Raw genomic sequence first — 12,833 nt, 5'->3', positions numbered from 1 at the left:
GTCTCTCTCAAATCCATGGCAGATGATGAACTGTCAAAATCCCCCCCAGATAATGCCAAATGACTGCGCACGGCAGTGTCAGACCACTGGAACCCTGAAACCGCCATTGACTCATAGCATGAGTCAGTCTTGACACCATATTAATCGACACAGGCTGTTGCACTGATTTCCTTTTCGGTCATGGGCGCGCGATCGCACACAGTCGTAATGATTTCCCGAGCGCATGACAACGCGTTGTTGACGGCTATTGACGCGGACGCGACCAAATGACACGTACGTCAACGTCACATGGCCGTCCAGTTGTCAGAAACTCTCAAGCGCGCAGCGGGCACCCCAGTTGCATTGTTCTCTCGACGTCTACCGCTATCTCCAACATCTAACTCTCCATCCTAATGGGTTCGACGCTCAGCCATACATCGTTAGAATGGGCCATCGTGGCTGGTGTCGCAGGGGCTGCTACATATCGCTACCTCACATACTCCAACTCTAGCGCACCAAGCAGTACACCCTCTGAACCCCCGACGGTTAGCAAAAAAGGTACGAAAGGCAAGAAGAAGAAACAGACACCGAAAACTGCCGGCGTCTCAAAGCCGTCTGAGAAGTCCATCAGTACCACCTCCTCCATCACCGCCACCACCGCCACTAGTAGCCCCACCGCCACCGCAACGTCTGCGCATGGCAATCCTGTGCCTGAACCTACTGTCGTTCCATTTCCGCATGTTATTCCCGGGGAATTTGACGCCGTCTCCCCCAGCTCGGACGACCAAAGCATACAGGTGAAAAAGAACAAGGCAACGAAGAAGAAGACGAAGACGAAGAAGGAGAAGCAGAAAGTAACGGGGACGGCACTTGACGTTGCAGCCGAACGACTGTCAGCTTCCTTGGCATCGCAGTCAGGCGGTGATGTTCCCAAAACATCCTTTGACATGCCTAGCAAAGTGTTTTCTCCTAAACAGGACGAGGAGCTGCGCACGCTTCAAATACGGTCTTCTTCTCCGTCATTTGATACTGATTCTTCGTGGATGCGGATAGACACCCGTCAGACAGCACGAGGCCCTAAGACCGCTACTAGATCAGACAATCAAATACTTGCGATAACAACGGATATGACCAGCAGTGACGTGGGTCCATCAACCGGCCACTCTGGAATTGCCGAGCCTACGGATGAGGATGAATCTGCTAGTCTGGACGCAGGCACCCCAGGAGATAAGCGTCGAACGCTGGCTGAGAGGCTTTTGCCTAAACCTAGGAAAACAACCGTCGATGAGTAAGTCAATTGTCGGTTCTTCATCCCCATATGCTCATTGGACCACCTCGTGATGTTATTCGTGAAGCATGCTTGAGCGCCCGGGTTATCCTGGTTTAGCGCGTGTGATGCGTGTACAGCCCCGGGCCGATGAGGCCCCGGCGCCAGGATTTTCCTGGAAGGATTACGAGGATGTGGATGCCAGTAGCGGTACTTTACACGACGCAGATGGGGAGGATGATGGCGAATGGGGCATCGTCAAGGGCAAGGGTCACCCGAGTAATTTCTTTATTTTATTTTTACCTTGTCATGAAGCTAACAGATGGCCGTAGAAGTATCGCGACCCTCAGCCACGCCTTCGCAAGTTGTACAGCAAGTTCCAGGGACGTTAACCAAGAAACAGCGACAAAATGCGAAAAGAAATCAGAGTTTGAAAGATGCTAAAGCTGACGCTGAAGTAGAGCGACAAGCGAAACTTGCCGAACGCAGGCGTGCTTTGGAGCGTGAGCAGATAATCAATCAATCACGCCATGGAGGGGGTAAGCAAACTAGCGGCGGCATGCAAGCCACCGTGGATAACCGGGGAAAGTTAGTATGGGACTAAGACAATCAATCGCGCCTTGCACCAGTTTCCAAAATACTATATGGGATCGCCGTGATCTGCGCTAGAGACATTTACTGACATGGTTAGGATAGGCTTAGTAGACTCGTGGTATTACTAGAATACAAAATCTCGTAATTGTGTCGTGAAAGATGCTCAGAAAAAACGAGGCTGGGTGGGGTATGCGATCGCCAAATTAAAGCGAAAAAGTCATGTCCGGCGTACCGGGAATGGAATCTGCGGAAGGTATTTCTCATACAAGGTTGACGCGTGGTGTGGAGTGTGAGCAGAATGAATAGAACTGAAATGCCACCAATGATGATCAGAATTAAGCTATGAGCCGACGAAATGCCGGAAGAGTCTATCGCTCTACAGGACCTTGCCTTCGGTCTCTGTTATCCCCCCCTTCCCGCCCTACGGAAGGATCACCATAACGTCTCGATGACGATAAATGGTGTGTCCCTGGTGACATTGACGGGCCTTCCATTGTAACGCCTGCTGAGCCGGACATCGCAGCATGTTCCATCGCTTGAGGATGCCGCATAGAAGTTCCACTGGGCCTTTCCAACTTTTTCGAACCGGGCGCAGACGCTCGCCCAGTATTCTGAACGTCTGCGCGTGGAAGTTTTTTGGCTGAGTATCAGCGTTGTAAGGAGATGTGATGGAAGCTAATGAAAGCGGGGACTGCCTAACAATAGTGGGGGATTTGGCGTCCGAGGGATGGCGGAGATGAGATGGGCCAGCACTTTGTGCGACTGATTGGGTGTTCGAGGAGGATGATGGAATGGAAGGTCCATGACTAATTCCAGATCCCGCGATATGAGGTGAGGAAGAGCCGGCGTAAGATTGTGATTTTGCCGGGTCTTGGGTGAAAGAAGATGATGAAGCAACATACAATGCTTGTCCCGCGGACGAATGGGCAGAGTGGTAGGAGGTTACGTTGTCTGATGACGACGCCCCTGAAATATCAGCAGGGATTGAATACATGGGCACGTTGGCAGGGCCGCCTGGTGGGGGGAAAAGGCGCGCGACCACGGATTCAAGGTGATCAAGTCTTGACTTCAGTTCGTCGTATTCAGCCTTACTCCTGTTCTTGAGTTCCTCATACTCAGTGCGAGTGACGTATTTGTCACTGGGCATTTATAAGGGCAGGAGTTTCTAAGCAGGAAAGATACTGCTTACACAGGCTCTAAGGTTCGCCATTGACATTTTGACTGTTCACCACGCCTAGTACATGGCCCACAGGGCTGAGCTCTGTAAATGCGAAGTCAAAACAGCACGGCGATGTGGTGACATTACAATGGCCAACCTGTCACATTTAATCTTACGCCGTTTACATTCTTTAAAGATCGCGTGATGTGGATAAAAAGAGTAACGACATAAACAAGAGGGCAAAGATTGAAATCGATAACGATGAGCAACATAATTTTAAATTAAAATAAATAAAACTTACCATTACAGCTCAGAGCTTGTCGTCGCCTTTTCTTTTTAGCTGGACCTTGCTGCTCCATCTCACCTTCAGGCTCGGAGTCGATCATTTCTGAACGACCGTATAGGGCATGCTGTGAGGAAGGTTGTTGAATTTCAGAGGAGCCAGAAGGCCCTGAATAAGGACTTGAGAGTGGATATGTGTAAGTAGAAGGGTCTGTAGGGGGCAAATGTTGAGCCATGCCCGAAGGTGGAAGATAGGGGTGGAGTTGACGAATAGAAGGTAAGGATGGTTGCTGGTATGGGGCGATAGGACGGGTCTGTGGTGAGGCCATTAAACGTGGAGGAGGGGGATGATGACTGGCTGGGTCAGGTAGCTGCCTATTGGTGTCCATAGTGGACGGAATCAGTGGGGTGGAGAAATCAGGATCGACAGGGCATTTAATACGAACCGGAAAGAAGAGGAGAATGATTTTAAAGCTAGTTGCCTGTGACTAAATTGAAGCAGGGTGGCTGTTCGGTTATATAAGGGGAATTTGGATTAGTGTTTCAGCAAAAAAGGTCACTAATAAAAGAGAAATTTCGGATAGTGACAGAAGCCTAGTCCGGGCCTTGCGCCAATCGATCGGTGTGTACGGCTTCAATGAAGGTTACGTTCAAGTTTGAAAAGCCTGCCCCTTGATCAGACTAAGCCTGTGATCGCTGAGCTCAGGTTCGTAACCAACAAACTCCAACAAACCTTAGCTTAGAGTCCGCTAGTCTCCGATATCCTCGGCTGTTAACCGGCTGAGTATTAGAACCATCCATCAAAAAGAAAATATAATAAAAGGACAGTGCAAACGTTCACCTTGGTTTAGTCCCGGAACCTTTGAAGATAGCAAGCGTTGTTGCTACAAGGCACGAATTCAGTTCCGGTGATTTGCTAATGACAGTGTGGAATTAAGCTTTAAGTGCATTTTGATTTCGGCTCTTTCCGAGTGTCCGTGTATGTCCGGTTGTCATCCGAATCCTATCTTCCACTTCGAATCCTATCTCACCACAACTCTACCCACAGCTGTGCTCTTTCTGATAGGTCCATCTCTCGGTCCTTCCACCATATGAACCCCCGCAGCACTCGCGGGCATGTACCGCTCTTTCATGTCCGTAGACCCGCCTTTACCGGAAAAGACGGTCAGTTGCCCTCATTCACCGGATCATACGTACCTCCATTTCCATCTCAGGTCATACATTGTTGCCTTATTTACCCTTGGGCGTCTATCCACAATCCGTTTGGAAACCTCTCATCTCTTATCATATCATCATCATCAACATCGTCGGGTGACTGCCTCGCGGCTGCCCTCCCTTGACACATGACTCCTCTCATGGTCATATCAACAGGTGCGTCATACATGAGGCTAGTCTTCAAACTGATCATTAACCTTGTGAATGGGCCATCATTTTGCGCCCATTGCATACTCTTCATGTATATTTGGTAACAATCGCTCCTCTTAGAGCGTTGCATAATATCCGAATGACGCCCACATTTGTCTACATCGCCATCGTGTGTATCGTAAGTTTGGGACCATCGATACCGCGACCTATTGTTCCTAGTATCATACCAACTTTTCCCTCGGGTTTCAGAAAATTCCATGTCTTCGAATTTTGACTGAATCGCATACCATCCGCCTTGCTAATAGCTATTTACAGATGACGTGTGGCCATTTCTCATGGTAACTACTTCGTGTTTGTCTGTTGCCATCTTCTCCAAACTACCTGCTGGAACACAAAGTCTTCGGTGAGATTCATACCACAGTGATATTATTATCCTCCGTCCGACATCTTCTCACTTTCCGCGAAAGCCTATCAATTTCAGAGGAAGCAACAGAAAGCCGCCCGGACAATTTTAGTGCCGCTAACTCCAGAGCGCCTGTTCCGTAATCTCCGTCATCATAGTCCCGACGCTAGTAGGATTCCATCAGGATATTCTTTTCTCATTACATCAACGGAGAAAAGTTACTGCGGTGTCGTGGGGGAAGACTTTCCCCACAATCGTTTTGTTGCTTGACGTTAGCGACGTAAATACAAATACAAAGTAGGAAACACCTAACGCCGCTTTTACCTGAGCCAAGTGACTGCAGATCGCCCGTCCCTATTGACATCATATGGCCGACAGCATGTGTACAAATTCGCTTAAGGAGATACTCCATAGAGAAGCCTGCCGCATCCACCTTTTCTATTCGCTCGTTAGCCTGGATCGATTATTCAAAGTGAACCATGTGCCTTAACGCCGCAAATATAGCAATCAACCTTCCTTGTAAAACTGCACGTGTTCCACAGCCCCTGGGCCCACTAGCCTGGTATTAAATCGATGAAAGTGGTTGAGTCTGTGCCAATTCGATGTAAGTGTGGATTGCTTCACCTCGTGTAATACGCGCAGAAGCAGCATGGCATCAAACTCGGAGAGTTGCCTCGCTACTTTATCTCCTTCACGACCAGCGCAGCTGATTTGCATTCAAGTTAACTCTCCGATCGGCCCGGATGTATTCAATTGTTCATGCAGTACAGTAAGTTGCTATACGGTGATAAACCGAGTACGCACGTTCATCATACGATATCGTCAATCTGACGACGTTTGCGTTGCGACGTGCGAGTCTCTTCGCTTGACCAACTAGGATCAGCCTATGAAAGACAAAGTTCAAGTTTCCACGTCATTCATAGGTAACAGCACCCTGATCAGAATGAAAAAGGCATTATCACCTAATCGCAGCAAGCTATCGACGCCACTCCTCGCGTTGTCATTTGGATAAAATAGATGTCATTAAGACATATGATGCCTCCAAGCATGCGTAAAGAGTCGTCCAGTTCATGGATCCTGTCACCGGCGATCACGCGCTGCGGACTGCCTTCATCACAGTTCATTCTCCAACCACCCCATGTCCGCAACATGAGTCCGTTTGTTGAAGTCGCGAACCATAGTCCCTGCAAATAAGCTCTATTATCATGAAAAAAATATGAAGGGTCTATGCGGCGGCATTCAAATAACCGGACGCCCATGCGAAAAAATAGAGTTTAGATTTGTATCACCGACCCTGCTAGTTGATAGTGCCTCCGTTAATCGAAGTCTGAGCTAGTCTATAGAATACCATTCAAGTCACTGTTCGGTTATTGAAAGAATAGAAAGCGACGTTACTGTCCGACTTCCGGCTAAGGAATGCATCTCAATCCGAGGTAGGCTATTCCGCGGCGGCCACATAGGCTTCGCGGCGTTCTTGCCCATAACGCCACACCCAGGGTAGGCATAAACCCGTATACCGCCTCATCAAGCTATGAAGCTTGGCATGTCACGCCCCCCTCTGCCGAGCCAGCCACCTTTCGCTTTCGTTATTGCCAGCCACATTAAATGAACGACGCTCAGGGAAACTGCTAAAGTCGGTGTCCGGTTTTTTTCTGCTGCCGATAATAACGAGATGGCCCAGATAAGCCTTTTTTGAGATAGGCGTTTACTAGGAAGTCGTGCTCCAAGAGGATCCGAGTAATAGAGCGACCTCATTCGTGACGTCCAAATCAATGGCGACAGCAGAATCATCCCCGTAGGCGGGGAAATAAATATGTTTCCATTTCCGCTCTGCGGTTGCAGGACATGACGCGCAATTGTAACCGCAAGGTGTGGACCAACAGAGTCCGACGGTGATGTCGGTCAACTTCAAACTGGGGACATTGATTAAATAATTATACTCGCAAGCGTGTTAAAAAAAGCTGCGGGAATTACCTGCCAAGTGAGGAGCTTCGAGTGGGTGATCTGTACTTGATCCGAAAAATGCGTATGAAGGGGTGCGAATTCCATGGTAGCTTTTGATAACACTGAAGACGGAATAGGGCGTGCTGCGGTGTAGGCGATAGAGGACCACTTCTCTGACCTGGAGGGCGCACCCATGGGCGTATATAGGCCCTCTCGATCAATCCGACAGCCTGGCGCACGAATTGGCTCGACATCGCCTGTCCTGCCCTGGAAGGAGCTACCCCAAGGCACTTGTACTTCGGTATGATAAAGTGAGTGAATACGCGGCTAATGTCTTCCTGAATGCGCACTCTAACAACCAGACGCATTATCACCCATGAGGATGATGCAAAAAAAACGGAACTCACTTATCGCAAGAGAGGGCGAATTAATCTAACCTTTAACAATCTCTTTGAAGGTTCAAGCCCATCCTTGGCCGCCGAGATTTTAGCAGGTGTATGAAGAACCATAACGGGCATTTGGATATTGTCGTGACCAGCCAGCTGATAGGTTAGATAACCCGGATCCAAACCTGAACACGTAGCCCGTGCGCCACGATCTACTCATGGAGGTTTTTCGCAAAGAATCAAGGGGTTTTGAGCGGTAGTAATACTTGGATGCATACACAGCCCATTCGGTCACATCCAGGCCATTCTGGAAAAATGGGGGGATTTCCGAGTGACGAAATGACAGGACGTCACTTGATCATGGCCAAAAAAGCACAAGCAGTACCTTAGCATTCTTGCATAATTAAGGTGGAACGATTGACTTCCATTTGGGTGGTCCAACTACGGGAGACGAGCACTGCCGTCAGCCGAACTACAAAGTGCACAGTATCAGCAGCAACGACACGCTGATACTACAGAGAACAACTTGAGATACTCAATGTGACAATAGTTCTACTGCCGTAGTAAGAACTAGAAGATGACGGAGACAACTCTGTTGTTGTACCCAGCATCCAGCAAGTCTTGTGCTAAAATTGCAATCTAAGTGCCATGGCAAAGTCAATCTACACGCGTCGCGTGGCAAGACAATCTCTCAAAACGTATTATGATATAAGTAAATATACAACTTACAACACTTCACCTGCAATCGAGCAGGGATGTCAAACTTCCCGATAATCACAGCGTGATAACCCTGTAATAGGTATTCACTTTGCGCAATTCTCGGACACGACTAAAATGTACGCAATGTTTTGTCTTCTTGTGAGTGGGATCCGAAAAAAACGCATGAGGCCTGAATGATCAACGTGAATTGCAAGCAATGGAACAAAGCTCGTAATAGAAGGTGGAAGTCATCAAATGGAGTGGGTGGAGTCCAGTAAGAGTCAGACTGTGATGGAGAAGTAGGCGATCAAATATCCGAGCGATGACGGTTTTGACTCATAGTAGTGAGTCCCAGACGAAGCCTCACGCGCACGGATGTAGCCATAACCACGCGAAGGAAACAGGGTGCTGTCACCCTTGTGACATGATCGAACATCAGTTTGTAAGATCTTGTAGGCTTTTGGATGTTGCCAGAAACGACCCACACACACGAAGGGTCAATGACAAAACCACGGGTGTGAAGCGTGTCCATTGTCCGTGATCGACTCGATTCAGTTCTTCAGATGCAAACGGGTGGCCAGTGTTGGTATGTAAAACCAGTAAAAATAAATTTGTGAAGTATGTGCCAGGCGCTGATTAACCGTTCAATCAGTAACAATAAATAAGTGATAAACGGCATGCCCAGCTCCTGCATCCATCCTTCTGCTCGATAGTAAATAGTAACGAAGTGGTATGTCCATCATCCAAACTGTAAGACGCCAACTTCAACATCGAGGTGACTGTGAAGAAAAGCCAACAGTGCAAATTTGCGATATATATGCATGTGGGCAGGATGGTCCGTGCGCGGGAACACGAGAGGTATTTAATGTGTGTATCACCTAGACATTTTTCTCTATCGAAAGTTCACCTGGCGGGTTGATATTTGGGTTTCTCCTTGGTTTCAGGACTATTTTTTACTGGAGAATCTTGAACCTATACAGCTCAGGGAGAGAAAACCTTTCACCAAGTTCGTCCTGACATTCCAGAGGTCATTGGCGACCCGTATGGGAGGGATATCTGTACAGGCTAGCGCTAGTAACTGTTACTACATATTACCTCTTTGTATCAAGATTCAACAAGATCCATGAAAACTGTAGAAGTGGCTAAAGACTGACTTTAACCAAAACTTGGTCCAAGTTGCAAAAGGTCTCATGAGAGATCATCGATCAAAAGTCATATAATACACAACATACGTATACTACGTATAATGATACTAATACTGGGAGTTTCAATGCTCACTGACGAGCACAGCTGCCATGCCCATTCCTGAGCCAATACACATGCTGGTGACGAACACTCGCTCATTACGTTGTTTCGCGATGCTGAGACCAGTAGCAATTTGACGTGCTCCCGCTGTGACGAAAATAGATCAAGACATAATTGATACGCAAAAGTTACAAGACACGTACTGCATCCGAGTGGGTGTCCGATCGCGATCGCACCCCCATTGATATTCACTTTGTCAAACGGCAAGCCAACCTTCTGGATGCTGTACACGGCCTGTGATGCGAAAGCTTCGTTGATTTCGTAGAAGTCGACATCGCCCTTGGAAAGTCCCGTTTTCTCAAGGACTTTAGGGATGGCATATGCTGGACCCACACCCATGATACGCGGTGGTACACCCACGACTGCCGAAGTAACGTATTTGCCGACAATGGGAAGACCCAACCGCTTGGCAACAGAGCGGCGAGCAAGGACTACAGCTGCTGCACCATCAGATACCTGTGAGGCACTCCCTATATCAAGTTTAGATGGCACAGTCTAAAAGAGGTATCACAAAAAACCCACCAGCATGCGTCGTGCCATTCTTCGTAAATGCGGGCTTAAGTTTCGACAAACTCTCTGCGGTGACACCATCACGAATACCATCATCCATGTCAACGACAATCTCAGAAACTTTTTCAGTTTTTGGATCAGTTATCTTGACCTTCAGAGGGACAATCTCATCCTTAAACTTTCCGCTTTTCTGGGCGGCGGCAGCCTTTTGATAGGACTCGGCTGAAAACTTGTCCTGTACCTCGCGAGAAATCCCGAAGTCAGAGGCGACGTTCTCAGAAGTGATACCCATGGGAATCAAACAGTCTTCTGCTTCTTGGCTGGCGAGGACCTCATCTGACCAGCTATCGGGTAAGGATCCAGCGCCGTATCCAAATGTCATGGATTCAACTCCAGAACCTATAAGACTCCTTAGTAACAAACGATAATATACAAAATCATTGCCTACCAATGCCGATGTCAATTTGTCCAGCAATGATTTCATTTGCAATCTGATTGACAGCTGCAAGACCAGACGAGCATTGACGATTCACAGTGTTGATTGCAGTTGTGTTTGGAATTCCTGCATGAAGGGCAGCCATGCGAGCAGCATTGGCACCGCCGCCGGGAGGTAGGACGTTTCCGACAGCGATATCCTCAATAAGGGCGGGATTGACTGAGGCTCTAGTATAGGCAGCTTTCAAAACGCCGGACAGGATCTCCTCTGGACGAGTATCTTTGAAGCCACCTTTCCTGCCCTATAAGGATTAAGTTGCACACCATGTCTAGGTCTCTGTAACAGTAATGGTACCTTGGTGAGAGCAGACCGCACAGCGGCGATAATAACGACGTCGTTGTCATTCTTAGCAAGAAGCCTTGCTCTCGCGCTTGATGATGCCATTGTGGAGTCAAAATTTATGTGGAGGAACCCTGGGAGATGGAACTTGGCCTGAGGGAAAGTAACTGAGCAGTTGCTGACTCGGTAGTAATAACATCGTTACGCGCAAGCATGTGTTTGATTTAGACTCCAGCTTATTAGTCATTCAGTCCGGGTAACATTTCGAACCGTTCTATCCTGTCTCAGTCTTGTAATCACCTGATCATGAACCGTTGACTGAACACTCTGCAGTATGCTGTTGGACCAGATTCAGAACATCTATTAAGTTCTACCCATCCACGACTTATGGCTTCCAGATCCAGCTACGGGCCAGACAAACACATGTCATATCCTCACATCATCATTATGTGGGCCACTCGCCAGCACCGTGCTTTGCACAGAGATATATTGGCTATGGAGCAGTCATCATCGGTGGTGGTTTTCACGCGCCAGTCACCTTGAATACGTGTAGATTTGTGAGGGTCAGGGTGTCGTCAAACTTCACATCCACAGACGATCGGTATGTAGCACAAGTCGTGGTTGATATATATGACCGCAATTCAAGAACGAGCTCATAAAAAATTGTTCGTATCAATTTGGCGAAGTATGTCTCACTCCAAATTTTCACTCGATCCACCCACCTTACCCATATTAGACCCGCAGTACCAAAACGAGATGCGCCTACCCGCTCAGGCTATTCCATAATGCTCACATAATGAAGATGACTCACTTTGCGACCAATATTCGCTCACTTCATCAAACTGCGGTGGTGGCATTTCGATGGCTTATGCTTGGCGGTCCAGCAGTAATGAACGCTGCATTTTTTTAGTTGCCGTGACCTGTGTCCAACAGCCGCAGACATCGGAAAATACGCTGCGGTCGAAATGTGGAATTTGAAAAACTTTGTAGAACGAGGTGAAGCATCCAGGCAGCATCCAAAATTGATTGCCGTATTTGCCACCTTAGGCTTGAGCGCTTAAAGCTAACCTTCCACCTGCCCCAGACTGTAACTTCACCTCCGATTCTTTCGTCGCTATTTGTACCTTTGACTCATCAAAAGGCCCGGTGCTGAAGGATATGACCGAGGGCAGTGTTTCCATTCCACAGGGGAACTCAAGGTCCGAATTGAAACCCATGACCTAAATCGCTGCAAGCTGATCTTCAGCAGGATCCACTTTTTGGACGCCGACAGGAAATGATCAATCCCAAGGGGTCTGATGGCTGTTAGGACCGAGGCGTTATGCACACCTTGTTATTTCTTCACTTATCAAGTATCAAGGCCGCGGGGAGTTGCTCGGGTCTATCGTGGCAAGGCATCCTTGTTTATTCGTACACAGATCCTTATTTGAAATCAGGTTGTTCCCTTTCGCTCTTGCATGTGTCCGCATGCAAGACAAAAAGTTGTCGGAACGACCCGCTACTGTCCGCATCTACCGGTGGACGAGCTATGTAGTCTTACAAAGACATCACCCGCGTTTTTGGGAGAAGGTCGCCATATTAGGCCCCTACGGTTGGTGGATAAGCGACTTTTCCTAATCCAGCAAAGTTGTTCAGTAGCCAAGAACGAGCGGTGTGTTGTTTGGATTTTTTCGGAAGAACGACGGTAAGGTCCCTTCGTATGCTCACGTCGATAGTGGTATTGATGAAACCCCACTTGTTCGAGAGCCTTCGCTTTACCTCATCGGTTCATCTGCCACGGGGTCAGAATATTCTGATGTCAGCAAGAATCTGGTGCACGAGAAGTGCTAATTTTCAGCAACCAGATGCTTTATGGGGTGCGTCATTCGGGTATTCATACTTGCATTTTTGCAATTACGATTCGTTGCGACAGGCAATGTTGGTCTGTTCATATCCGTCTCGTTATTTTGACACTTCAACGAACGTCTCTCCTATCTTTCGGGTGAGCGTGGTCGAGACGGCATAGTCACGGTGCTGATGGCATTTGACATGTCGACGATAGTGCCTGTCAACGCATTGGAACGGGCAAGGACTGCAAGGGGAACCAAGGCCAGACCTCTATAGCGGGAGGCTACAGCTCTGTCTGTGCAGGACTACTGACTACGAGCCAGGACCAGGACTCCTGC

General features: G+C 48.2%; 3 protein-coding genes across 3 annotated transcripts; 1 reads left to right on the top strand and 2 right to left on the bottom strand.

Annotated features, from left to right (window-relative positions):
• Positions 1 to 52: 52 nt before the first annotated feature.
• F5147DRAFT_290459 (uncharacterized protein) lies at positions 53 to 2,056 on the top strand. Its single transcript, XM_041429059.1, has 3 exons — positions 53 to 1,267; positions 1,335 to 1,525; positions 1,579 to 2,056. Exons 1-3 carry the CDS (start codon positions 393 to 395, stop codon positions 1,848 to 1,850), a joined length of 1,338 nt encoding a protein of 445 aa, XP_041290253.1. The 5' UTR covers positions 53 to 392; the 3' UTR covers positions 1,851 to 2,056.
• F5147DRAFT_290482 (uncharacterized protein) lies at positions 1,976 to 3,786 on the bottom strand. Its single transcript, XM_041429060.1, has 4 exons — positions 3,301 to 3,786; positions 3,157 to 3,187; positions 3,030 to 3,101; positions 1,976 to 2,979 (listed from the first exon to the last, which is right to left on the bottom strand). The coding sequence occupies exons 1-4, from the start codon at positions 3,668 to 3,670 to the stop codon at positions 2,262 to 2,264; spliced, it is 1,191 nt and encodes a 396-aa protein (XP_041290252.1). The 5' UTR covers positions 3,671 to 3,786; the 3' UTR covers positions 1,976 to 2,261.
• Positions 3,787 to 9,248: 5,462 nt separating this feature from the next.
• On the bottom strand, positions 9,249 to 10,851 carry F5147DRAFT_707468 (Thiolase, N-terminal domain-containing protein). Its single transcript, XM_041438063.1, has 5 exons — positions 10,684 to 10,851; positions 10,342 to 10,630; positions 9,906 to 10,292; positions 9,527 to 9,853; positions 9,249 to 9,470 (listed from the first exon to the last, which is right to left on the bottom strand). The coding sequence occupies exons 1-5, from the start codon at positions 10,771 to 10,773 to the stop codon at positions 9,346 to 9,348; spliced, it is 1,218 nt and encodes a 405-aa protein (XP_041290251.1). The 5' UTR covers positions 10,774 to 10,851; the 3' UTR covers positions 9,249 to 9,345.
• Positions 10,852 to 12,833: the final 1,982 nt, after the last annotated feature.

The sequence above is a fragment of the Suillus discolor genome (genome assembly GCF_016758755.1).
Source record: "Suillus discolor strain FC423 chromosome Unknown F5147scaffold_47, whole genome shotgun sequence".
NCBI lineage: Eukaryota > Fungi > Basidiomycota > Agaricomycetes > Boletales > Suillaceae > Suillus > Suillus discolor.
Note: the sequence above shows the minus strand (reverse complement) of the source record. Positions and strands in the feature narration are given on the sequence as shown.